This window comes from Carassius auratus, unplaced genomic scaffold, assembly GCF_003368295.1.
Source record: "Carassius auratus strain Wakin unplaced genomic scaffold, ASM336829v1 scaf_tig00028952, whole genome shotgun sequence".
NCBI lineage: Eukaryota > Metazoa > Chordata > Actinopteri > Cypriniformes > Cyprinidae > Carassius > Carassius auratus.
The window spans coordinates 205,296-232,491 of record NW_020525727.1 but is presented as its reverse complement, the minus strand read 5'-3'; the positions used below and the strand labels follow the sequence as shown (position 1 = coordinate 232,491).

The 27,196-nt window shown below is 37.8% G+C and overlaps 1 protein-coding gene across 1 annotated transcript; it reads left to right on the top strand.

Annotated features, from left to right (window-relative positions):
• Positions 1-1,774: 1,774 nt before the first annotated feature.
• Positions 1,775-22,064, top strand: LOC113079666 (serine/threonine-protein kinase Nek5-like). Its single transcript, XM_026251911.1, has 10 exons — positions 1,775-1,820; positions 7,790-7,826; positions 8,774-8,898; positions 8,992-9,082; positions 9,331-9,434; positions 9,972-10,055; positions 10,135-10,202; positions 10,317-10,400; positions 13,499-13,553; positions 19,004-22,064. The coding sequence occupies exons 2-10, from the start codon at positions 7,790-7,792 to the stop codon at positions 20,078-20,080; spliced, it is 1,725 nt and encodes a 574-aa protein (XP_026107696.1). The 5' UTR covers positions 1,775-1,820; the 3' UTR covers positions 20,081-22,064.
• Positions 22,065-27,196: the final 5,132 nt, after the last annotated feature.

Sequence of the window (27,196 nt, the reverse complement as noted above, 5' to 3'; positions counted from 1 at the left end):
AATAAGTGAATAAAATAAGTGGCTCCAAACATGTATACACAGTAATTGACTCCAGAAGGTTAAGAAAACATCTCTAAATATAGCACTTTTAGAAAACTACAGACCAGTATCATCCCTTCTTTCATTGCAAAGACTCTTAAGCGAGTTGTATTCAACCAGCTCTCTATGTTCCTTGTACAGATCAACCTCCTGGACAGCAACCAATCTGGCTTCAAACGTAGCCACTCAACTGAGACTGCTCTGCTCTCGGTTACTGAAGCCCCGGACTGGCAAGAGCAGCTTACTGGACCTGTCTGCTGCTTTCGACACTGTTAATGCTCAGAAAGATAGGCATCTCTGGAACCGCACTCCTATGGTTTAAGTCCTATCTCTCAGATAATTCCTTCAGGGTGTCTTGGAGGGGTGAAGTTTCTAAGTCACAACTCTTTGCTACTGGGGTTCCTCAAGGCACAGTACTTGGACAACTCTTCACTTCCATCTACATGGCATCATTAGGATCTGTCATTCAGAAGCATGGCTTTTCCAATCACTGCTATGCTGATGACACTCAACTCTACTTCTCATTCCAACCAGATGACCCGATGGTAGCTGCTCTCATTTCAGCCTGTCTGAGTGACATTTCTAGCTGGATAAATGACCATCAACTTCATCTTAACCTTAACGAAGACAGAACTCCTGGTGATTCCAGCTAACCTATTGCTTCATCACAACTTCTCTATACAGCTGAGTTCGTCAACCATAACTCCTTCCAGGACAGCAAGAAACCTAGGAGTTGTGATGGATCATCAGTTAAGCTTCACTGACAACATTGCTACAACGACCCGGTCTTGCAGGTTTGCCTTATACAACATTAGGAAGATTAGACCCTTCCTGTCAGAGCAAGCCACCCAATTTATTGTCCAAGCTCTTGTTCTCTCCAGACTTGACTATTGAAATGCTCTCCTGGCGGGCCTTCCTGCATGTACCATCAAGCCTCTACAACTGATCAAGAATGCAGCAGCGAAGGTTGTCTTCAATGAGCCAAACAAAGCTCATGTTACTCCTCTCTTCATTGGTTTACACTGGCTACCAGTAGCCGCTCGCATGAAATTCAAGGTACTGATGCTTGCCTACAAGATGACCACTTGTACGGCACCAACAAACCCAAACTGACTAGTTCAATCTTATGTGCCATCCATAAGCTTGCGACGCAAGGGAACAAGGTCTTGTGGTGCCATCCCAAAGAGGTTCAATATCACTCTAACTGACCTTTTCCTGGACTTTGCCCAACTGGTGGACTGACCTCACAATCTCAATTTGAATAGCTGAGCCTTTACTCATTTTCAAAATAGTAGTTTTTGTGCAGGTGTGCCATTCTGTAATTCAAAAAAATATGAATAAGGCCTTGTTTACACTGATAGTCAAATGTAACCCAATTCAGATTTTTTGCTCATATGTGACACAGATCGGATCTGTTCTATAAAAGTGTAAACAGGAAAAAAAACATGCATTTGGATATTACCACTACAATACATTTCTGTAGATCAAACAGATGAACTGAATTTATATATATATATATATATATATATATATATATATGTGTGTGTGTGTGTGTGTGTGTGTGTGTGTGTGTGTGTGTGTGTGTGTGTGTGTGTGTGTGTGTGTGTGTGTATATATACTTACATAAGTGTTTGTGGTGCATTTCAAAAAACAAGGCTCTTTCTCACTCCCGCCCCTTTTGAAACGAATAAATATAAGCATCTTAGGTAATTTTGCCATTTCCTGAATTTCAGCTCAGACCCAAAGGAACTCTTTCAAACAAGCTCAAGAACAGCAGAAAGGTAAAACTTTATACTGTATAAATGACTGAACCTCTTTAAAAACACCGTTAAGCGATCTGCAGTGTATGGATACATTATTGAATCTTGTTTGTTGTTAATGTACAATTGTCCATAGTTGAAGGTTTATTTATTTATTATAATTAAAGCTTGTTCCGTGCAACACAGTATTTGAAGCAGACAATTTTTTTCTACATGTAATAATTTTTCATAGTGTTGAAAATGAAGACAGCTAGTATTGTAATGTTTGTGTGTGGTCAGTTTTTGGATAATATCTGTAGCTAATTTGATTTCTCTAGACCTGTGAACTTGAGTTTAGACATTTGCTAAAAATCACCAAAACATCAGCTAATCAAATAATACTAATAAAAAAAAAAATATACTATTAAAATAAAGACACTTGGTCAAGATCCTTAGAAAAGATTTTTCAGCATTTAAGATGAGTTAAACAATAATTTTATTGAATCATTTATTAAAGCAGGGACTTGCTCCCACCTACTGGTGATTTTAGCATCATATTGACAGGTCTAAATCAGTCAAGGTGCCAGAACAAAAATGCATTTAGCAGTATTGTTTTACTATGACAAAACATCTCCCATTTCAGGCACCATAATAATTGATTTAAGAAATTATTCTAACTTTTAAAATGTATTTAAAAATTAGACAATTTTTGAAGTCACTGTGTAAAGTAAGCTACAGGACTTACAGAAATACTTGACCATACCATCCCCCCTGTGAAAAAAATAAATAAATATATTTATTTATTCAGGGGGGATGGTATGGTCAAGAATTCCAAAAAAGATTTCACAGCTTTGTCATCTTTGATGTAGCGTAGATCCAAAACACTGCAGACGAATCCAGTATTTAAGTGAGACAGCCTTGACAATGTTTGTGCCATTGTCTGTTGTAATGCACACCTGGCAGTCCTCGCAAAAGCCGCAAGTTGTGAGTGCATCCTCCAGTAATGCAGAAAGTATTTCCACAGTACGGTCATCTGGAAAATCTGCAGTTTGCAAGCATCTTGATTTGACAGCCCAATATTCGTCAATGTTATAAATGGTGAGGCTCTTAAATGGCTCAGATGTACAGCACAATCATAGGTCTGTGGTAGTGGCAAGAAACCTCACGTTCCTTAGTTTATTTTTCAGCTTTTTGCGGCACTCTTCATATAGCTGAGGCAGTGCAGTTTTGGAATAGTATTTTCTGCCATGGTGTTCGTACCAGGAGTCAATCACTTTAACTAATTTCCTAAACCAGTCTTGTTCCACTGTGCTTAGGGGCATCATTTCCTTTGCTAGAAAGTAAAAAATGGCCCTGGTTATGTCCTTGCTTCTTCTGGAACTCTTTTCATAGGGCATAATAGCCACGAGGGATGACACGATCCATTTTTGCTTCAGTACAGCCCCACTGCTAGCACTGCATGTTGACGGAGTAGCATTGACCCACATTTATATTGCTCTCGGTGTGATCATTCAGGTGATACTTCTTAAGGTGATGGAATAGGTTGGTTGTGTCAGCAGTCTTGGTTTTCACAAACTGACGACATATTTTATAGATCGTCACTTTTCAGATAGCTAAACCACTTCCATATACCTGAATTCGTGCTACCTTTTTTGTTCACAATTTCATCATCTTTGAATAATAACTATAGGTTAGTTTCACTTTAGTCGCCGCTTCCACTCATTTTTCTTTTTTTTTCTCCGTCATCATGTTGAGTTAGCTTAGCAAAGTGGGGTAGGAAATTCACTTTGTACTGTGACATGTACTTGCATGCTGATTGGCTGTTGTGGCATCTTTCTGCTGTGTGATTGGCTCTTGGATCAATCAATATCGGGTAAAAATGTCCAGAGCTTATCATCATTATTGACATAAATTTTTAATTTTTGTGCTTTCATATATTTAATAAAATCTTTAAATAAATTAGTCTTTTTTATTTTTCTGAATGCTTTATTCCTATTTATGTAATATTACTAAATTGTTCTGTCCTCTAAGTAGCTGCTTTCCTCTTTTTACATTGTCCTGTTTTTGCCTATAATATTCTTAGTAACATCATACAATACTTTCTACTGCTGTTAGTTCTACCTCACTTAGATCTGTAAATGCTTCCTAGTTTATTAAATCTCCATCTTGGAGCTAAAATCACATTACGTTCTATTACAATATAAAAAGTGATTGTGGACTGGATTTTTATTTATTTTTTTACTTTTTTTCATAGTCTTGTCCATGTCAAAGATTAGTAACAACATTGGCTTTGATGCATTGTTAGTTTTTGTGCAGCATTAGATTTTAATTTTTCTCCCTCATTTGTTGTCTTTGCCTCATTGACCCATTATAACAACATTTTTTGATTGCAAAGCCATGACACCATAATCATGCATTCTTGTGCATGATTATATATATATATATATATATATATATATATATATATATATATATATATATATATATATATATTACAGTTGATAAGTGGGACCATTAACCCTTTAGATAGGCCTGTGCATTAAAAAAAAAGAAGGAAAGCATAGTTTCTGGCTTGCATATGGAGTTATATGGAGTATAACAGCAAATTATAGTGTGTGTGTGTTTGTGAGTGAGAGAGAGAGAGAGAGAGAGAAAGAGATGGTGTGAGAGAGACCTTTGTGCACTTACCTTGATGTAAAAATCTAAACATGCACATCAGTTCTCAGAACTACATGGAGTAAACAATATAAAAAAAAAGAAGTGCGTTTATGCACCTGCTGCCTTTTGATGGTGAAAAGTACAGACCAAACAAAAACAAGTGGATTTAAACCATCCTGCGTGTCATTTGATGGTGAGAAGAGCAGCAAGCAAAATGAGAAAGGGTTTAACTTGTACCGAAGTTTTAGAAATTATTGTGCAGCTTGACCCCTCCAGCGAGCTGCAGGATGTATTGTCTTCTCCCTCTGACACCACAGGCTCAGGAAAGTCAGATCCTGATATTGTTGTGTCATCCTCATCATCCTCTCAAGCTTGCACTGAAGGCGAGGAGGATTCAGAGGATCCTGTATCAGGGTGGATTGGGAGAAACGGTAAAGTGTGCTTTTCTACCAATGTGGAGACAACTCACTTGGGATGACACGTTATGCCATTGCAAAGGGTCCAGAAGTGTGTGTGTGTCTGTGTGTGAGAGAGGGAAAGAGAGACCTTTGTGCACTGAAAATATCAAAATATGCACCTGAGCTCTCAGAAGGTGAGCATGATTTCACCAAGTACAACATGTTCCTGGATCAACATCCTTGTTGATCCTGGAACAACATTCCAGTCAACCAATCAGAATTGAGATATAACTTTTCAGTAGATATATGTTTTTGGCATACAATCAGAGTTAGGTGCTTCTACGACCTTGTTAATCAGCTATCATTTCCCACTGGTTTTAGGAATAAAATATGGGTATGGTTAGGTTTAGGGGTAGGGATTGTGTAAAGACTATATTTTTGGACAATAATGTTGATCCAGGACCATGAAAAGATGTTGATCCATAAACATGTCTTACTTGGAAAAATTACGGTGACTGCTCTCAGAACTACACAGAGTAAAAAAAAAAAAAAAGTAAGTGTATTCATGCACCTGCTGCCTTTTGATGGTGAGAAGTACAGACAGCCTTTGTGTAAAATGCTTGTATTTTCTTGATGGCAAAGCCAGTTTCAAACCTTAAAATCCTTCAATGATACCCCTTTTGATTATTGTGTAAAAAAAAATACTTTGCATCAGATTTATAAACATAATTTATAATAAATCAAAATACAACACCAACTTCCAATAAACAAATAATAATTTCTAAAACTTCAGTACAAGTCAAGCCCTTTCTCGTGTTGCTTCCTGCTTTTCTCACAATCAAATGACCAGCATGATGGCATGCAAGTGTTTAATCCACGTACCTTGTTTTTTTTTTTTTAGTCTGTACTTGTCACCACCATTAAAAGGCAGCAGGTGCATAAATACTCTTATTTTGTTTTTGTTTACTCCATGTAGTTCTGAGAGCTGAGGTGTACATTCAGATTTTCTTAAATACCTCAGGGTAAGTGTGCAAAGGTCTCTCTCTCTCTTTATCTCTCTCTCCCTCTCTCCCTCTCTCACTCTCTCTCACACACACACACAATATAATATGCTATTATACTCCATATAGCTCCATATACAAGTCAAAAACGAAGCTTTTTTTTTTGCACAGGCCTATCTAAAGGGTTATTGGTCCCACCTAGTGATCAACCATATATATATATATATATATATATATATATATATATATATATATATATATATATATATATATATATATTAGGGGTGTAACGATACGCGTATTCGTATTGAACCGTTCGGTACGACGCTTTCGGTTCGGTACGCGGTACGCATTATGTATATCGAACGGTTCGTTGGAGTAATTAATTATATTTGAAAAAAAAAAAAAAAAAGAGAGAGAAAGAAATATAATGATATGCGTTCAACAAGGTAGCCCAATAACCCAAACAACGTAACAGGCAACGCCCCTGACACTCCCGAAGAAGAAAAAAACACCATCTTATATGTTTATGTTAGGCTACTCAGCAGGCGCTCACTCACTCAGCACGCGCTGAAGGCTCGTTGCAAAATAGCCAATGCGTTTAACAGACTAGAAATGAGAAGATCCTCCAATAACCAACAGGTCTGGTGTTTGGGTGCACTTTGGATTCCCTTTAAGCTATAATGGTGATGGCAAGAGAGTGGTGGATAAAAAAACAACGGTATGTCGCATCTGCAACATGACAGGGTACACCAGCGGGATTACGAAAAAAAAAAACAAAAAAAAAACAGCGGGAATATCTGGGATATATGCGTCAGTACTATCTGGGAAAAGACGAAAAAAAGGAGAAACATGCACGCAGCAAACTATCCCTGCAGCATTTAGACACTATAGCTTACAGGGAATCCAACCCAAACACCAGACCTGTTGGTTATTTTAGGATCTTATATTTCTGGTCTGTTAAAGGCATTCGACATTTTGCAACGAGCCTTCAGCGCGTGCTGAGTGAGCGAGCGCCTTAGGGGCCGTTCACATATCGTGCCTAAAAACGCATGGAAAACGCTAAGCGCGTCTTTCTTCTGAGGCGTCTGTCTTTGCTAAGCAACAATGACGTGCTCTCTCCATGAGACGCGGAAATTTCAGCGAAGGATAAATGGATTTGCAGCTCTAAAAATCGCTTGCAGTAGCTCTGCTACTGAATTTATTTCAAAATTGCAATCCATATACAACTATGATCAGCTGTTCCTTCATCTTGGCTGAGCTCTCAACGTTGTTACGGGAAAGGATGAAGCTGATTGGTTGGTTCTTGTCACATGACCCGCGGTGCGCTTGCAGCATTCTGAAAAGTTGAGATGTTTTTACATTTTGCTGTATCTAAAACGTATCGAACCGAACCGAACCGTGACATCAGTGTATCGTATCGAACCGAACCGTGAATTTTGTGAACCGTTACACCCCTAATATATATATATTTATTTATTTATTTTATTTTTTTCATTTTACCTCCCAAACTTTACCTGTTTACTTCCCAACAGGTAACACCACCAACAAACAAGAATGCATGATTATATGGTGTTATGTATTTGCAATCAAAAAATATCATTATAATGGAAGTCACTGGGGCAAAAGCAGCAACCAACAACAAATGAAGGAGAAAAAAAATAAATCTAATGCTAGAATCTAAAGTCCAAATCTATCTATATATATATATATATATATATATATATATATATTTTTTTTTTTTTTTCAAGACTGAGGTTGATTAATAGATTTATGCAAAAATAAATATATATTTTTGTACTTTGTATTTTGACAAGATAGGATTAAAATTCATAAGGAGATCTTACAGAATTCAGTTGCATTATAGGATGGACACTAACAGGGCCCGATCAATAATATTTAAAGTGTTAATATCACGGACACTTCATTAAGATTTAGTATTTTTCTCCTAAAGATGGCTCAGTATCACAGCACTCCTGCTGGAGTAATCGGTGAGTATTACTTTCATATTAAATTTGAGTAACATTTGTTATATATTATGTTCCTGTAGCTCAATTGGTCGAGCATTGCCATATCAAGTGCAAGATTGGGGGTTCGATTCCCCGGAAACACATGATATGTAAAAGTTGATAGCCTGAATGCACTGTAAGTCGCTTTGGATAAAACGCATAAATTTAAATTATTATTTTTTTATTTAATTTAAAATTTAATATAAATTTATTAGCAGCATAAAGCATCAAATATCCCTTACAAAAAACAATCTGATGGGAATAATAGACCAGAGTGGACCAGAGTCAGGGGAGCAATGAAATAATGCATCTTATTTATTATTGTTTTATCTATTTATTATTATTATTTATTTATTTAATAGTAGCCATTCATTTTAACAAATTGTTGATAACTTACAGGTATGACAACCTACTTGTATGTGTATTCCTCATTAGACAGTCCAGTGTGGTGGCTACACATTTATATTGTAATAGAGAATCATAATCTTGTTTTTATTTGTCATAATCTTTGCCATAGAAACCAATGCAGATATTCCAGAAAATGAAAAAAGTGTCAAGAAACAAACTGAAAGTTACTATTACACAGTGTGGAAGTCAATTGTTTAGACCAGGAATCATGAATAATCAGATTTGGAGTGACACTGTGAACAAACAGTTATTTGTCTCTTAAATAAATTACTATTCAGGAAAATATATGTAATAGTATTTTATGTAGATTGCATTAAACAAAGTACACATTCAAATGTTTTTATGAATGTTTGGACTGAGTCTTCATTGCATTTACACAGTTTTGACCAGCAGGGGACACCTTTTGGTGTTTTGAGCACTTTAAAATCATTTCAGTTTATTCAAAGTTTGGAAAAGCTTTATTTTGTTGTCTGTAGTGGTTACACTATTTTTGTAGAAATTATTCTAAATCTTGATTACAGAAGTGCTAAAAGAACAAGGATACACCATAGAGAAAGAACTTAGCCGAGGGGCTTCAGGAATAGTGTTTCTGGTGAAAGACACAGAAGGAGACCCTTATGTGATCAAACAGATGAATTCCAGAGATGTAAGCATTTACCAAATATTACTCAAGTATTTCACCATAGAAGTGACAACATTTTCTTAGATTTTTTTATTTTCTTATTCTTTTTCATTTTAGGAGGAGGAGCTGGATGCAGTCAGAAAGGAAGTTGAAATCCTGAAAGAGCTCAGCTTTGGATATATTGTTACTTATGTGAATTCATTTGAAGGTTTGTTCTTCTTCTTTGTACACTTATTTTCCTTTGTTACATATCAAAAAAAAAGTGGTGATGTTTTGTTGTGTTTCTTAGAAATTAAATACAACTACTAACAACAATGGAGACTCAAGCAGAATAGCAAAATTATATATAAATAAATAATATAAATTACAAAAACATCAGTATAGCTGTCAGAAAATGAAGCTATTTTAATATATTATGAGTTAAAGTATTCTTTGAATGAATGTTAATTTATTTAGATGATGCGGGACGCATTTGTATTGTGATGGAGTACTGTGAAGGAGGAGATCTTTCAAAAGTCATGGAAACACATCAAGGAGAAAGTTTTTTTGAAGAACAACAGGTGAGTTTCTTAGGCAGACATACATCCATACTGTACATTCCATGCTATATACTTTAAACAACCGTATCAAAACCAAAATTTGTGATACAAAACAAAACATGAATGCTACACCCATAAAATACAAAACCCTTGTGTGGACATCACACACACACACACACACACACACACACACACACACACACACACACACATTTGTTTTTGTGTAAAGTGTGTTCATCCCATAGGTGTAATGGTTTTTATTCTGTACAAACTGTATATTCTATGTCCCTTCACCAACCCTACACCTAACCCTAACCCTCACAGGAAACTTTGTGCATTTTTACTTTCTCAAAAAACTCATTCTGTATGATTTATAAGTGTTTTGAAAAATGGGGACATGGGTTATGTTCTCATAAGTCACCCTCTCCTTGTAATATCTGTGTCATACCCATGTCATTATACAGAGTTGTGTCCTGATATGACAAAAAAACAAGAGCGCACACACACACACACACATTCAAGACTCACTAATACACACACCTTTCTCCATGTGTGCAGATTCTTGACTGGCTTGTTCAGATTTGTCTGGCTCTGCGTTATCTCCATGAGAAGAACATTCTTCACAGAGATATTAAACCTCAGGTATGCACTGATAAAGCTCAATAAATCATATCACAAAGTCAAATCTGTTAGACTTCTGAGATTTCTGTTGTCACTGTAGAATATCTTCCTGACTGAAGATGGTTACATCAATCTGGGAGATTTTGGATGCTCAAAAGTATTGGAAAGGTAAATAAAAAAACAGTAATGGGGACTAGAGATGGATCAAAATGCTAATTATTGGCCAAAACCAAAAGTCCTGGACATTTATAGGTTTGAGTTTACATTGTGTTTTCTTTGTAGAGCTGATGAATATGCTAATTCAGTTGTGGGTGCAAAGCTCTATTTCAGCCCAGAAGTTTATCAGAGGAGATATAATTCCAAGAGGTAAGCTTGTAAGAGTGTATAAAGAGTGTATATAAACTGTTATGTTCAGGATCATAAAACGGTTACAATTTCCTTAAGATCTTTCCATGAAGGCTATTTTAGTTGTCTAAAAATATAACAGTTACGTGTTTTAAACTCTAAAAAGGGAGTTAGTGGTGTTGTAAATATTATTTAAACAATTAAGGTGAAAATGTGTATTGGTTAGGTTGTAGATCAATGCACATGTTAATACAGTTGCCTGTGTTGCTTTTTTTTTGTTAATGACAGTGAAGTCAGAAGATTGTTCCTACTTGTGCTGTTTTAACAGCATACAAAAATTTAATTCAACAACATGATTCAAAATCAGATTCCAGTGTTTTCCATCCACTCAAAATCACACACATTTGAGATTTAAAATATAAAAGCAGAAAGCACATTTACAGTTGCAATCAAAATTACTCAACCCCCTAGAGACTGCAGTACTTTACAAATACAAGCTTTTGTGAAGATCCAGGATAAAATAAAAATTGTATCTATAACAGTTCACTTGCATATTATAAGTGATATTGTCAATATATAATGTAATACTTTTGAGTTATAAGATTTTTTTTTTTAATAATACTGCTATGTCATAAATATCCAACCCCTATTCAACATTGCTGTTTTTAAATCACTTATTTGCATGGTGGGGAATAAAACAGTCTCAAAACACAATTGAGCTTTTAGAAACTCTATTAAAAACAGAATTAGCTTGAGCCGTTACACATACAGTTAGCCCATGCATGTGTTGAAGTTGAGTAGCAAAAATGTCAACAGAGATCTCACAAAAATCTGCAATGTTAAGCCAAAGACTTGCAAGATGACCCGATGAAAGGAGGAAAACCATTTCAAAGCAGTGTGTAAGAAGATCAGCAGACAAGTATTGCCTTTATGTTGAGACATCTGGTAGAATACCACTCTTGATCAAGAAGAACAAAGGACAACTTGAACTTGATAAAATTCATTTGTGTAGACTCGTGGAGCTCTGGAGGAATGTTATATGGAGTGATGTGAACAAACTGGAACTTTTTGGACCCATGGATCAGCGGTATGTCTGCTGCAAAAAAGGCAAAGCTCATAAGCAGAAGAAAACCATTTCCATCCACAAACTTGGAGGTGGATCAGTCCTGTTATGGGGTTTCTTTACTGTAGAAGGAAGTGAAAATCCTGACTGTATGAAGGACATCATGGATTCTTTAAAGTGTCAGGCCATTTTGACACGAATTGTGATGCCTTTGGTGCAAAAACTGAAGCTGATGATCAATGGACTTTCCTGCAGGCCAGTCATACCAAAGTACACATCCAAATCTACTACTGCTTGGTTCAGGGATCAGTCATAGAATGTACTTGAGTGACCTGTTCAGTCTCCAGGCTTAATTCTCATTGTGAATATCTGGTTGAATTTAAAGAAAGCAGTGGCAATGTGAAAACCAAAGATTATCAGTGATCTGAAAGCTTTTTCAGGGGATGAATGGTCCAAAACTGTAGTAGAGAGGTGGCAGAAGCTTCTAAACACTTACAGACAGCGTTTATTGGTGATTTTAAAGAATAAAAGATTCTGCACAAAGGGGTTGAATAATTTTGAACATAAATGTTTAGAGCCAATTCGAATTTTATCATGATCCATCAATGTTCCATTCTCAGAATCACTCAAAAGTGTATTAACAAACTTTCTCTAATACTTTACTGATGCATTTGTTAAATTGATTTCCTAAAATGTTATCCTCCAGAGCAAATTGTCTTGCAAGTCAAGGGGGTTGAATAATTTTGATTGCAACTGCAACTAAAAATATTGAATGCATTGTGTCACAGACTAAAAAATACATGATTTATTCAGGTAGATTCCATTAAAGAAATCTTTAAAACTACTCAAAAATGTAATGAGTATTTTTGTAACCATAATTTTTTTTTTAAGTAGATAGCACATATACACCCAGCCAGCAATGACGTGGGGCCCAGATGGGTTAAGTACGGGATCCATGGTTACTGTGTGGGCATGGGCTTTGGCTGGGTGAAATCAGCAGGTCCCATGTAGGTTATGTAGTATAAGTCCCACATAGAAAGTCCATATGAGCAGATTACATGGGCCCCATAAGGGACAGGCATGGGCCAACTTGGGCATGGGTTTGAACTGAGAACACATATACGTGTCCTGCATAGCATATTTATGGTCCAAGTGGACATGGGTTTGAACTGGGAACACATATATGGGTCCTGCATGGCATATTTATGGGCTGAGTGGGGATGGCCGGAAAAAGGAGCGTCCACCACACAGACGCCATGAGTGAATTTTGTATTAATGTAGTTTTTAGAGAGGTTTTTTTTCAGAGTTTTTTTTTTTAAATATAGTCAATCAAGTGTCTTGTATTTATCTTGGACTTATATTCATTCTTCATTTTTGTTTCCTTAAACCATTTGGCATGGTTGGGCTTAGATGGGCCTTGCATGAATTGCCAAGTTAGGACCCACATAAGATCACTTAAGCCCACTTTAAGCCCATAGGGGCATTCACGGTTGAATCCTGGTGCAAGCCCACTTTAAACCGCTTTAGGCAGGTGGGGCCAAAATGGGTCTGACATGAATTACCCAGTTAAGACCCACATAAGACCCTTACAGATCCCACTTAAAACCCTTCTTGGCATCCACGGCTGGCCCCCGTATGGATCCCGGGTGCAAGCCCACTTTAAACGCCCTTTAAGCAGGTGGGGCCCAAATGGGTCTGTAATGAATTGTCCAGTTAAGATCCCACATAACACCCTTATAGATCCCTTTTAAAGCACATCTGGGCATCCACGGCTGGATCCTGGATGCTAACCCACTTTAGACCCATTTGGGCAGGTGGGGCCCAAATGGGTCTGACATGAATTGCCCAATTAAGACCCATGCAGTACCCTTACAGGTCCCACTTTTAGTACGTCTGGGCTTCCATGGCTTGCCCCAATGTGGATCCCGGGTGCAAGCCCATAATAGGGCCTACATTTGACGCCCATGAAGCCCTCATCTGTGCCCCACATGTCATTGCTGGCTGGGCAGTGCACACAAACTTATTGATTTTCACTGTCATGCATTGGCTATTTTAGTGACATATGGTCATTGGGATGGGTGCTCCATGATCTCTGCATGCTTGATGTGTGGGTGAGTAGTTTTTTATTATTTATTTCCAAAAAACACCATATTACTGTCACATTTTCAGTCAATTGATAACTTGCCAAAATGTACAAATAAAAGAGTCATTACATGACGCAAATCAGGACATCTAAACAACAAGCAAACTAAACAAAACAGTGTGCTGTGCAAAAAGAGTACAGGACCCTGAACAGATCAAACTGATGAACTAAATACACAGAGGATACAAAATACAGGACTAGCATGCGTGATGATTGAATCAGTTTCCATGACAACAGATTGTGACTGGAACTTAAAACAAAGGAGACATGTGACACAAACTAAAAATCCATGAAAATGAAACAAAAGAGTGTAATTGTGACAGAACATCCCCCTCTGGGCAGTGGCGGCCTTGTGCTGTTAAGGGGCTGAGGAGGTAGTTCCTTAGGTGTATGAAGAACTCATGAAGGAGGAAGCCACAGTGGAAAGAACCAGGGAGGTGAGGATGGGACGAGAGGAGAGGTCAGGTGATACACGTGGATGCAAATTCATGGTGGAGTTGACGAAGGGAGAAGCAATGATGGAGTCTTCAATTCAATTCAATTAAAGTTTATTTGTAGCGCCTATTACAATACGAATCGTTACAAAGCAACTTTACAGAAAATAATGTTTCTACAATATTTAGAAGTAGCTTATGGTGGTGACTGTCAGTTTGTGCGCGTATGACAGGATTTTTAGAAAAAATTAATACAAGACGTAGTCAGCTAGACGATGAACATTATTAATTTTATTAATTAATAATTGTTTTATGATGCAGTCACACATGTAGCAATAATTGTTAGTTCTGTTTGTTGATTCAGGGTTAGCATCATCTGGGGTCCTCTGAGAGTCAGCATCATCTCTTCTCAGGTGTTCTGGATCCAGACTGGAGCTTGTGTAAATCCTAGTTACCCGTGGCAAAACATAGAAACAAAATAGAGACATCATTAGCATAACTGCTGATCCAACAAACTAAAATTAGTTTAACCCAAGCTTCTTGACTGATGACATCCATGGAATGATTGATAGAAAAGAAGATATTGATAGTAGAGCCCTAAGTACAGATGGAGAGCTGATGGGACACCGATGGTTCAGGCGACCAAGGCGTAACCACAGTGCCAAATGTTCAAGCTGGAGCCCAGACTGAGGCAGAGTGTTGTGAATGGGGCCCGAAGCAGAGCCAGCTGAAGCAGTAGAGTGGGTAGATGGAGCACAGTGGAAGGCTCTTGAATCCGTGGCACAGGCAGTGTGATGGATGTCAAAAGGTAGAGCCAGAGGGATGTGAGAGTCTGGTGGAGCCAACAGGTCATTGGAGCAATGGGACCAGCAGTTTGAGGAGAAGACTGGGGATCCACTTGCTTGGTGACCACAAGACCCGAGGCTCATCCAAAGCAAGGCATCAGGTGATAAGACAATGGGTTGAAGGGAACCAGCAAAGATGGGGCTGAAGGACTGGGTGAATCTTGATGAGGAGTCGGGAGAGGGAGGACAGGCATGATTAGTGAACACACTTTCATCATGAAACGGGCTTTATGCTGGGCAGGACCAGCGGAGATAATGGCACAGGAGACACAGGGTGAGGAGCATTATCTCAGTTTCCCACTCTCTCAGCCAGACTGTACTGTCCCCCTCCACTAAATGAATGGATATTGCCGGCTCACACAGTTGATCAGACTCACTGTGGGGCATCGACTCTGGGGCGATTGTCAGTGCTCTCCTCCTCTCAGGCGCTGCCTCATTCATCATCGCAGATGAAAGCTACCTGTCTATGGTGGGCTCTGTGGTTTGGTGGGCTTTAAACCTGCAGTGGCTGCACTAGATATTATTAATTCAGGGCAGACACACTGCAGACACCTCTTTCCAATGTCCCATCTTCATGTTAGCTAAGTCCCTTGGTCCCTCATTTGCTCCAATACAGAACAATGATTTTATGATCTGTCTGATAGGCAAGCTGGCCAAAAACAAAGAGTATAGTCTCCAAATGAATGCTTCTCCCTTTATTCCATTTGCTTATGATCATAACTGTGACAAATACATCATACAAATGCAAATTACAAAAATATTACTTTATGGGTCTGTATTATCTTTATAATGTATAAACTCAAAGCTCTGTGCTTTTTAATGGTACACAGCAAAAACCCCAGTGTTAAATAAACACTCTCATGCCTGGTTTCACAGAGAACATAACATTTTTTGTTGTTGTTGAAAACAGTGTTCTTTTTTGCAGACGGAACGGGTGGGAAATGTCCCCACCACTTTTTGAAAGCTGCTAAAAAATATATATATGACTGTAAAATAAGCAGGTTTTGAAAATGTCCTGTGCAAGTTAACTTATAAATACATCATATTTCCTGCTTCTAGCTGCCTTTTCAGTGCAACCAGTAAAGGGAATCAGTGTGCAATGTATATGATTGCCATGACTATCATGACTACTTCACGCACTGGTTACTTATCGGTCATAAAAGAGCTTAAAATAAAATACGGCTGACTTGTATTTTACATGATTTAAATAAAATATTACAAGTTAATAATTTTAACACTTTCAATTTACAGAAAGACAACATAGAACATTTAGCATACATTATTATTAACATATTCAGGAGACTTTAGTCTAGCTAGAGATCAAGCACTCTCAATAATCACTGAAGCTGTTTACACTGTGAAATAAACATCTTACTACACACATCTGCACTTTGTTGTTAAAGGGGGGTGAAATGCTCGTTTCCACTCAATATCCTGTTAATCTTGAGTACCTATACAGTAGTACTGCATCCTTCATAACTCCAAAAAGTCTTTAGTTTTATTATATTTATAAGAGAAATATAGTCTGTACCATTTTTTCCTGGAAAAACACGAGCGGCTGGAGGCGTGACGTGTGGGCGGAGCTAAAGAATCACGAGCACGAGTAGGCTTTTGCGTTGAGAGCGTTTGGAAGCTGTGACATTACCGTGAGGACAAAAAACATCATCCAAAACAAACCATGGCTAACAGTCAGATTCAGCCGTTTATTTATGATCCAGAATCAGATCCCGTGGCTGAAATTGAACAAGAGCAGCAGCCGCAGCAACAACTACAGCAGGACGTCTCCATGTAGTATGTATTGAACCTGTATATATTTGCTTAGCGGTTTTGGAAAATGACTAAGTTCCACTTTATGCGCCAATAGCTAAGTTAATAACACAGAGATATTTGAAGCAGTTTTACTCACCGCCTGCGGTTCCAACACACGATCGTGACCCTTTTTCGTTGGGACTGCATTATCTTTAAGAAATAAACGATATGCAAATCCGGCATCAAACTGGGCCTTGTTTGTAAAACAAACATCTTCGAAATGCAGGGAACAAACACAAACACTTGGACAACTCAGTTGATGCTCTGTAAAAATAAACTCCATCCACTGGTCACTTAATGCTGGGTTTTTTTTGGTAATCAGTGCAGGGTTGTCTTGCCCTGGCAACCAAAAACACACTTCTTTTGCGACAATTCTGTCTCTCGCTCTGATCATTGAATGTCTGTGCTCTGCTCTACGGGAGCGCGCACTCTTCCGGCAGACGTGCCCTTAGGACCCATATTAGGAAATTCCGCTCCATCTAACGTCACACAGAGCCATACTCGAAAAAAACTTTCCGAAACTTGTGACAAACCGGAAGGAGTATTTTTGGAACAAAAATACTCCTTCAAATGTACAACTTAATTTTTGAAACTTTGTCCATGTTTAACATGGGAATCCAACTCTTTAACAGTGTAACAAACTCAGTATGCATGAAATAGCATTTCACCCCCCCTTTAATGATGAGAGATCTCACCAGAGAGCAGAATTCAGTCAGTGAGAACACACAGTGAACAAAACACCAGTGTTTCAGCGATGACTCATCAGAACGCCTCTGATTGGTCATTGCATTCAAAAGCTCAACAGAATCATGTGTGATTGGTTATAATGACCAATTACACTCACCTAAAGAATTATTAGGAACACCATACTAATACAGTGTTTGACCCCCTTTCGCCTTCAGAACTTCAGAATTCTATGTGGCATTGATTCAACAAGGTGTTGAAAGAATTCTTTACAAATGTTGGCCCATTTTGATAGGATATCACCTTGCAGTTGATGGAGATTTGTGGGATGCACATCAAGGGCATGAAGCTCCCGTTCCACCACATCCCAAAGCTGCTCTATTGGGCTGAGATCTGGTGACTCTGTGGGCCATTTTAGTACAGTGAACTCACTGTCATGTTTAAGAAACCAATTTGAAATGATTCGAGGTTTGTGACATGGTGCATTATCCTGCTCAAAGTAGCCATCAGAGGATGGGTACATGGTGGTCTTAAAGGCATGGACATGGTCATAAACAATGCTCAGGTAGGCCATGGCATTTAAACAATGCCCAATTGGCACTAAGGGGCCTAAAGTGTGCCAAGAAAACATCCCCCACACCATTACACCAACAGCAGCCTGCACAGTGGTAACAATACATGATGGATCCATGTTCACATTCTGTTTATGCCAAATTCTGACTCTACCTTCTGAATGACTCAACAGAAATTGAGACTCATCAGACCAGGCAACATTTGTCCAGTATTCAACTCTCCAATTTTGGTGAGCTCGTGCAAATTGTAGCCTCTTTTTCTTATTTGTAGTGGAGATGAGTGGTCCCCGGTGGGGTCTTCTGTTGTTGTAGCCCATCTGCCTCAAGGTTGTGCGTGTTGTGGCTTCACAAATGCTTTACTGCATACCTCGGTTGTAACGAGTGGTTATTTCAGTCAAAAATGCTCTTCAAAGCATTCAAATCAGTCGGCCCATTCTCTTCTGACTTCTAGCATCAACAAGGCATTTTCACCCACAGGACTGCCGCATACTGGATGTTTTTCCCTTTTCACACCATTCTTTGTAAATCCTAGAAATGGTTGTACGTGAAAATCCCAGTAACTGAACAGATTGTGAAATACTCAGACCGGCCCGTCTGGCACCAACAACCATGCCACGCTCAAAATTGCTTAAATCACCTTTAATTCCCATTCTGACATTCAGTTTGGAGTTCAGGAGATTGTCTTGACCAGGACCACACTCCTAAATGCATTGAAGCAACTGCCATGTGATTGGTTGATTAGATAATTTCATTAATGAGAAACTGAACAGGTGTTCCTAATGATCCTTTAGGTGAGTGAATATCACTTTGAAAACTCATCTGGCTCAGCTCCAGCCAAAGCATAGATGAATATTTGAATTTAGCAGTTAGTGATGTGCTACACAGAATCAAATAAAGCAAATATTATTTGCCTATTTTTCATTTTTGTTTTCTTTTGGAAGCTGCATTCAAAATACTCTTGTGTATCATGCATCACTGGTTGCAATTATCTCCAGCTATTTTTTATTTCTTTTTTTTTCTTCAGCCCCTACTGACACTAACCAGATTTTTTTATTATTAATAATTCCTCCACAGGCAGATGGCATGCAGCGTTACGTAATTCATGCAGTCAGCTTGACAGGAAACCTCCCTCAGATCTCAGAGAGATACTCAGTAGAACTGAGAGAATTAATCAGACAAATGCTCAACCGTGACCCTAGAGAAAGGCCTTCAGTTGAAGAGATTCTAGCAAAACCATTCCTGGAAGATGCAGTGGACAGAAACAGCAGAACTCCACAGGCACTGATTCAGAGTTTCATTAAGTCTGTCAACAGCTATGATAAGGCCTACAACCAGCACTATAAAGACCTTGAAGCCTTAGTTAGTGAGTGGGGAAGAATAACAGATTCGATGGAGTCTGCACATTACAGCGCCACAGCCGGCAGTCTGTCAGGTTCAGTGATTGGAGCAGCTGGAGGAATCACTGCATTAGTTGGTTTAATTTTGGCACCGTTCACTCTCGGTGCATCTCTGATTGTTACTGGTGTTGGTGTTGGAGTTGGAGTTGCAGGTGGAGTAACAGGTGCTGCATCCACCATTACTAATACTGTACAACAAAAATCATTTAGAAAGAGCCTTGAACAAATTCAGCAAAAGTATGAATCTGTAAGCGAACCAATTCTCACACCGCTGAATACACTGAGAAAGGTACTGAAAAAAATCACAAAGTTCAGTTTTTTTTTTGGCACATCAACTTTTGACAATGTAGAAATATCATGCAATTTAGACAGAAGAAGTATGTTCTGTGCCACACAACTCATGAATTTAGGTCTGCTGGCAAATATTAGCAGAATTGCTACTCAGACTGCAAGAGTAGGACGAGTAGTAGCAGAAGCAATCTCAGGTGTGTTAAGTGGACTACTAGTCATACTTGATGTCGCCTTCATAGTGATGGATTCGGTAGACATACACCAAATGAGACAGGGACAAGTAAATGATCCAGAAAGGGTCAATTCCAGTGTTCTCAAATCCATTGCAGAGATGAGGAAAACACATAATGAGCTTTGCAATGTCCTGAAGGAAATGCAGAAAACTAGAGAGGAACTAAAAGACTACATGTATATAGAATTGGCCAACGATGACAGGGAAATAGAAAATGATTTAAATAGTTAAAACATATAGATATGATTTCAGTCAGAGAATCAGGAAACCTACTACATTGCTCTGAAACCAGAATTCATGTGTGTAGCGTGTGGTTGAGTTTTTGTGATTATATTAAGTTAAGTCACCTTTTGTTTATATATAGTGCTTTTTAAAATATAAATGTTACAAAACAAATCAGGTTTATAATGATGACAGAAAAAAAAAATACAACAAAGTTTGAAAAAACAACAACAACAACAACAACAAAAATGTATTTGTTCAGCTTGAGTCATTGAAGATCTTAAGTTATCAATTTATTTGATTTAATCTATTCAGTAGCCCTGGAGAAAACAGTCATGTCACAGTCCATTTAGTTCAGTCAAAATAGTAAGAATATAGTTGAATAGTAGGTGTCCACAACTAAACAAGCCAGAGGCGACAGCGGGAAGGAACTCAGATTCCATGACAGAATGGAGAGGGAAAAAGATAGATAGATAGATAGATAGATAGATAGATAGATAGATAGATAGATAGATAGATAGATAGATAGATAGATAGATAGATAGATAGAGTTATGTTAGTTAGATAGTTTTATGGTCCTGTCACAGCGATTATTTAATATTTTTGGTTTAATAAATCAATTTTTTGCGCTTGAGTCTTTGTTACCTATTCATTCCGCGACATATAGAATAACATAAAAAAAAATATAGCAGATACAATATATCCATTATTTACAAGTGTTTTCTATTACACAGAGGTGTATGTTTGTTTATGAATTAGCATTTATGTATTACTGTTCATTTTATAAGTACTTAATGGTGATTTGTGGGCAATTAATATACTTTGCAAAGGTAATCGTTTATGTATATTGTGTTATGTTCTGATTTCGTTTTGTTTTACTTTGTTTGCTCTGTTTCTGTTTGCCTTTCTTTATAAATTAGTTTCAGTGTTTACTCATTTAGTCTCTAGTTTGTTGCTATGGTTATTCATTGATTATCAGATTCCTTTCACCTTATTTTTATATCCCTCTATTTCAGTTTAAGCTGGTTGATTTTCATTATTGTCAGTGTTGAGTATGCATTACTGTTTTCTAGGGATGTGCCGAACGAGGCTAAGAATTAATGGCCAAACATTTCAAAATTCACATTGTTTTTGCATATGAATGTTGGTTTGTTTTTTACACGGTTTAATTGTGATTATTAGTAACTGAAGCCCCTTTATCTCAAGCTCTCTACTGTTATGTTCAAGTCATGTTGGGTGGACATGACTTGTGTAGAAAAGTGAAATTGCCCTCCTGTTTCGTTCAAAGTGACTTGAATGCACTTGACGTCCTAATAACAACTTGTCAACTCATAAATATGAACTTCGCAAGAGGACTCGAATGCACCATTAACTGGTCAGTCATTTGCATCCACATTTTTGTAGTTTTTTAAACACTTTTTATTCATGTTTGTAGTTCTGAACCCAATGCTTTGCCAAAATGCAGTGGATTGTGGGGAATATTATCAATTAGAATGTTGCAGGAATCCACACTTCCAAAATCTACCTGAAATAATAGATAATCCGGGGACTTCTGGTATATTATTTTCAACATATTCAAAATATTTAAAAGTTATTTATAATAGTTTTTCTTGTTGCTTATGTGCAATGGTTGAATAACAATTTATGTCCCTTGAATCATTTTATTCTAACACATTCTGCACACGAGTCTCGACCCACCCACCATCACCCATCAAGTCTTGTGCCGCACACCACTGTTGCTTCTGCTCGCGTGGGAGTGCAGGTCTCTTCTTCAAAGCTTTTGACACTGTGGTGCTATACTTCACCATCTGGTGGTCAGGAAAAATTCCTACACCAACTGTGTCATTCAGATGTTTTGATCTAGGTTGTCATTATAATGTTTATTTGTATATTTAATAAGCATATATGTCATTAGCAAGATGCAGCGATAAGAGTTTCCAAATTTCCCTGTATTTTACAAAATACAATGACAATAAAGACTTTCTGTTCTTCATTTTTACTTGTATCAAACTGTTTGAGAAAGCACTTTACTCTTTTTGGGAACAGTGGTTGAGCCCTTAAGGTGTTCAGACAACAGACATTCACACGTAATCGTTTTTGCTAGTAGTCCTTTAATTAACAGCAATACACCATTTTAAAGCTAAATACATATAGGTATGGCCAATATAATAATAACATTGCACTAAATGAATATGGGACAGTGCAATCAAAGTGCTTTGTGTTTGAGCTCGGCGTGATGTAGTAAGGTAACAAAGCTTAATTTAGGTCACATGACAGACTCATTTCAAGCAATGCTCTGGAACACTGTTTCGAAGCACTAGTGTGTGTCGCCACTGGGTGTCGATCTACCTATTCCTTCTGTGGATTTGGATTTGGGGAAATAGTGTATCACTGAGCAGAACTATCTTTATAAAAGTATGTTGTTTTCTTTTTATCTTGACTCTGCATAATGCATATTAAAGTAATGTTTATAAGCGCAACACTGCTTTGTTTACAACGGTTACCAATGAAATAGGATGTCCGTTTCATGAACAAAATATTCTTTTGAACCAGTTTACCAAATCATAAGGAATCGTCCAGAAGGGTTTGCATCTCAGAAAATGTATCTACAATTTTCTAAAGTTTCTCACTTTCAGACTAGCTTGACAGTCCCTACGACTTAAAATAAATCAATAGGCCTACCCCGGAGTATGTGTTACCCTTGTAACTCCAGAAGCACTGAAACATGCTGTGCAGACTGGGAGAAGATGAGCACGAGCAGCTGATATACTGAACAAACGGTACTGCTACAGCGGTTCTCGAGTCAACAGTTCTCGAATCACCAGTAAACTGAACCGAGAACCGTTTCTTTCAGACACTTTCAACACATGAGAACCAATGAGCATTGAGATACTGAGCATGCATGAAGCTGTCACTGTCTAGCTGTTTATTTCAGAAAACTGATGCTGAGCTGATATTAATTCATGAACATGAGTTAACCGAGGACTTGAACAAGGGGGCAAATTTGATTAAATTAAGTTGATTTAATAACAGATAAAACTAACAGTAAAATTTAAATGCAACTTGATATATTAAACAACGTTTTAGCATAATGCACATGAAACTGTTCAGTAAAAACATGTAAATGATTTTTACTATTTACTAATGTGTATGCATGTTATATTTTATTCTGTACGAATTTCTGTACGGTTATGGTTCTGTTATAATTTCTGCAAAAAGTTGATAAAGACTTCACTTTCTTTATTTCTATATCTTTAAGACATTAGTGTTTGCACATCGCTTTTGTAAAACATAAATGTAAGAAACTTATCCAAGATGATGATGATGATGGTTATTGGTATGTATCTTAAGTTATGATTACAAATTACTTTTAATGTTTGAATGTACTTTCACTTGCTGGGATGATAGAATTTACGTCATTATGTGAAGACCGTTTTTTTTTTTTTTAACCGGGTTATTGAAACAAACTGTCTAAAATAACTGGTTCACAGTAAATAACTAGTATGTAATCAGAGTGTGGCTGTGTTCGAAATGGCATACTAACATACTGTATACTGTATACACTAAACACATAGAAAAAAATGTGAATGATGAAACAGAAGTGGCACTGCTTGTCGAGCTCATCCGCCTTTTGAAAGCAATGTGGAAGCTGCTGGGCGTAAGACGGAACAGAGCACTCTATGTGAAGTACATCGGGCTGGGCCTTAAAGCAGCCTCCTTAACTCACACCTAAAATTTGAATGCAACGTTTTGGCATTCGGATGTGGATTTTTATTTTAAATTCGACAACTATTTAATATTAAGAAAATGAATAAAAAGGAATGAAAGCCTTAAAAAGCACACAGAGGATACTCTTACTCTCTGTCAGTTAGACCCCACAGCCACCTTCACAGTCAGAAGTAAAGGGATAGGTGAGGTGGACTTGGTGGAGAGTTGGTGTTTTGAATAATGTTTAACTTAAGACTCCTCTCATAAGTTTACCTAATCAGCTTCCAGATTGGATTGTACTCATCCTACAGAGGTGTTAGCATACACACTTACAGATGATGTAGAAAGAACATGCCCAAACATAACACCTTTTCAGAAGCTACAGAAAGTGTGATGGGTAATGGTCTTGGTGATTACTTAAAGTCTGTGTTTCAGTTTTCAGAGGATTTAGTGGCATGGGAAATATTTTGTACATTCATATTGCCAGAACATTCCAGTATTGTTGCAAACACTCAAAACAGTGATGGCTTAGCAATCAACATTTAGCCTATAGATCAAGCAGAACTGAACCATTTAGTGTTTGAGATGGAATCTTCCAACCCCTAAACAATCCACATTCCCGTTAACGAACATATTAAAACTGTAATGTACTGTTGGAAACTGATGGGGAGAAGATTTGGGCTCTGGTGTCTAGAAAACAAATGAACCAAAGGTGCCGACTTAAAACATAAACATGGAAGCTAGAGGCCCAGACAACCTCCTTATTCAGAGGTGGATGTAGATGGGCCAGTAGCCATACTGTTGGGTTCTCGGTATTAAGATATACCATATAGATCAAACAAATACTTATCCTGTCAAGGTGACAATACACACCCTTTGCTCAGCCATTTTTCCCACAATCAGGAAGAGCCCAAACACGTCCAAGCTGGAAGTAAAAAACTGGACGGGAAGGAACTCCATAAAATCCCCACGGTGCAGTTAAGAGATAAAACCACCATAAATCCAGTCATAAATACATCAGAAAGTCAAATCTAACATCTGTTCGATCTTTTAATTTACACACACCACCGTCATGTCAGTCAGTCATGGTGAAAGACAGCCATAATCAGCTCAGAAATCTGACCAGGTAAACAGACATTTGGCATTCTCTTGATGAGCTTCAAGAGGTAGTCACCTGAAATGGTCTTCCAAAGGTCTTGAAGGAGTTCCCCGAGAGATGCTTAGCACTTGTTGGCTCTTTTGCCTTCTGTCTGCGGTCCAGCTCACCCCTAAACCATCTCGACTGGGTTCAGGTCCGGTGACTGTGGAGGCCAGGTCATCATCACTCTCCTTCTTGCTCAAACAGCCCTTGATACCTTCAGTGTGGCTACAATTTTCATAGTCATGAAAATAAAGAAAACTCTTTGAAAGAGAAGGTGTGTCCAAACTTTTGGTCTGTACTGTGTGTGTATATATATAAGAAGCAGCAAAACATTGATAATAATATGAACTTCAACATCAAATTAGAATGATTTCTCAAGGATTATGTGACACTGAAGGCTGGAGTTATGATGCTGAAAATTCAGCTTTGATCACAGGAATAAATAGTTTTTAATCATAATAATATTCCACAATAATACTATTTTTACAGTATTTTTATCAACGAAATGCAGCTTAGACTTCTTCAAAAACACTTTTGAGTATGTAGATAAAGTATTGACTAAAAAATGAGCAAGCTAAGCTCAAAAGTGCACAACAGCAGCACCGACTCCTCTCAGAAAATCAGGCTGAATCATTTCTCCACCTCACTGCTTCCCACAGCGCTCAGTTTGTTTGAGGACAATGAGAAAACACAGCGCTGCGAGCGTCTCTGCAAGCACGATTTCATTCACCTTATTAAACATCTACAGCAAAGTCCTTCAACACCCCTGGGACGCAAACAGAGGCCCAGAAAACAGCACACTAACACTCCCAGTTCCAACGTCTCTCACTCAGGGCCAGCAAACAATTTGACCTCAGAATAAACAATCCCTTCAAACACTGCATCTTCACAGCCTTCTGTGTTTGCCCTCGCCGAGCCAAAACGGTCAGCAGAGCTTTTGAAAGGCTCATGACATTTGAAAGTCTCATTATGCAGCTTTTTATGCAGGCTTTTGTCTTCTCAGGTGTGGATAACACTAATATTCATGGTCAGTCATGCCTAATCGCATATGCGAAACAAAAAGTGTCTTAGAAAATTTCAATCAATCTATTGTTTTCTGTGAGAGAGTAAACAAGGTGATTTAAACATCATTTTAAAGCATACATTCTAGCCTACAAGCTCCAGGTTTGACAGTCTTGTGTACAAATGTTCTGTATGTGTTTTATGACCTTATTTCAGTGACGACAAAATTTGTGTTTTTTACTAACCATGCATAAACATTGTTTTCTCAAAAACACAATCAAGTAAATACATGCTATTTACATATTGTTGTATATGCCCAGTTTGTACTGAATACAGTGTTTTAGACTTTAGCCATGCATATTTGCATTTATTCATTTAGCAGACGCTTTTATCCAAAGCGACTTTTAATGAGGAAAATGGAAGCAACCAAAAAAAAAAAAAAAGAAAAAAAGTGAAATGATATATAAGTGATATAACAAGTCTCAGAACGCAAGCTTCTAGAGGGAACATAAGTCTGAAGTAATACATTTAGGTAAATGGGTGCAAAGCCAGTGGTAGTTTTGTAGGCAAACATCAGTGCCTTGAATTTTATGCGAGCAGTTATCGGTAGCCAGTTCAAATTGATAATCAGAGGTGATACGTGTATTCTTTTCGGCTCTTTAAAAATTAATCTTGCTGTCGTGTTCTGTATTAATTGTAAAGGTTTGATAGAACTGGCTGGAAGACCTGCCAAGAGGACATTGCAATAGTCCAGCCTGGACAGAACAAGAGCTTGAACAAGGAGTTGTGCAGCATGTTCCCAAAAAAAGGCACTGATCTGCAGGACCAGACAGTTTTAACAATGTAGTCTGAGAAAAATAGCTGATAATCAATCATAACTCCAAAGTTTCTGGCTGTTTTTGAAGGAGTTATGGTTGATGTGCCTGGAATGTTTGCTGGAATCACAAGCATTTCTGTCTTGGCACAGTTGAGTTGAAGGTGATGACCCTTCATCCATATGTCCTTCAATGTTTATAAGCGACTGAAAAAAGCATAAAAGTCAGGGCATGTCAAAACTTCTCCAGGCCCCCAAAACCCCCTAGAACTCAGAAGGTTAAACACGTCTGTGTACGTTTGTGCTTGGGAAATTTTCAGTTAATTTCTCTTACGTAGCATGATTTGCTAGAAACACAGGCAATTCTTCCTATTAAAATATTTTGAAATATTGTGAAATGTTGTGTAATGTGTGACCCCTTGATGCAAATCCATTGTGCAATGTGCGCACAACAGCACTT

Excerpts from the sequence above, each read along its gene's own strand:
- LOC113079666 (XM_026251911.1), top strand. The coding sequence starts at position 7,790 with ATGGCTCAGTATCACAGCACTCCTGCTGGAGTAATCG. Across the intron at positions 8,899-8,991 it reads AACAGATGAATTCCAGAGAT|GAGGAGGAGCTGGATGCAGT; the intron begins GTAAGCATTTAC and ends TTTTCATTTTAG. Across the intron at positions 10,203-10,316 it reads TGCTCAAAAGTATTGGAAAG|AGCTGATGAATATGCTAATT; the intron begins GTAAATAAAAAA and ends TTTTCTTTGTAG.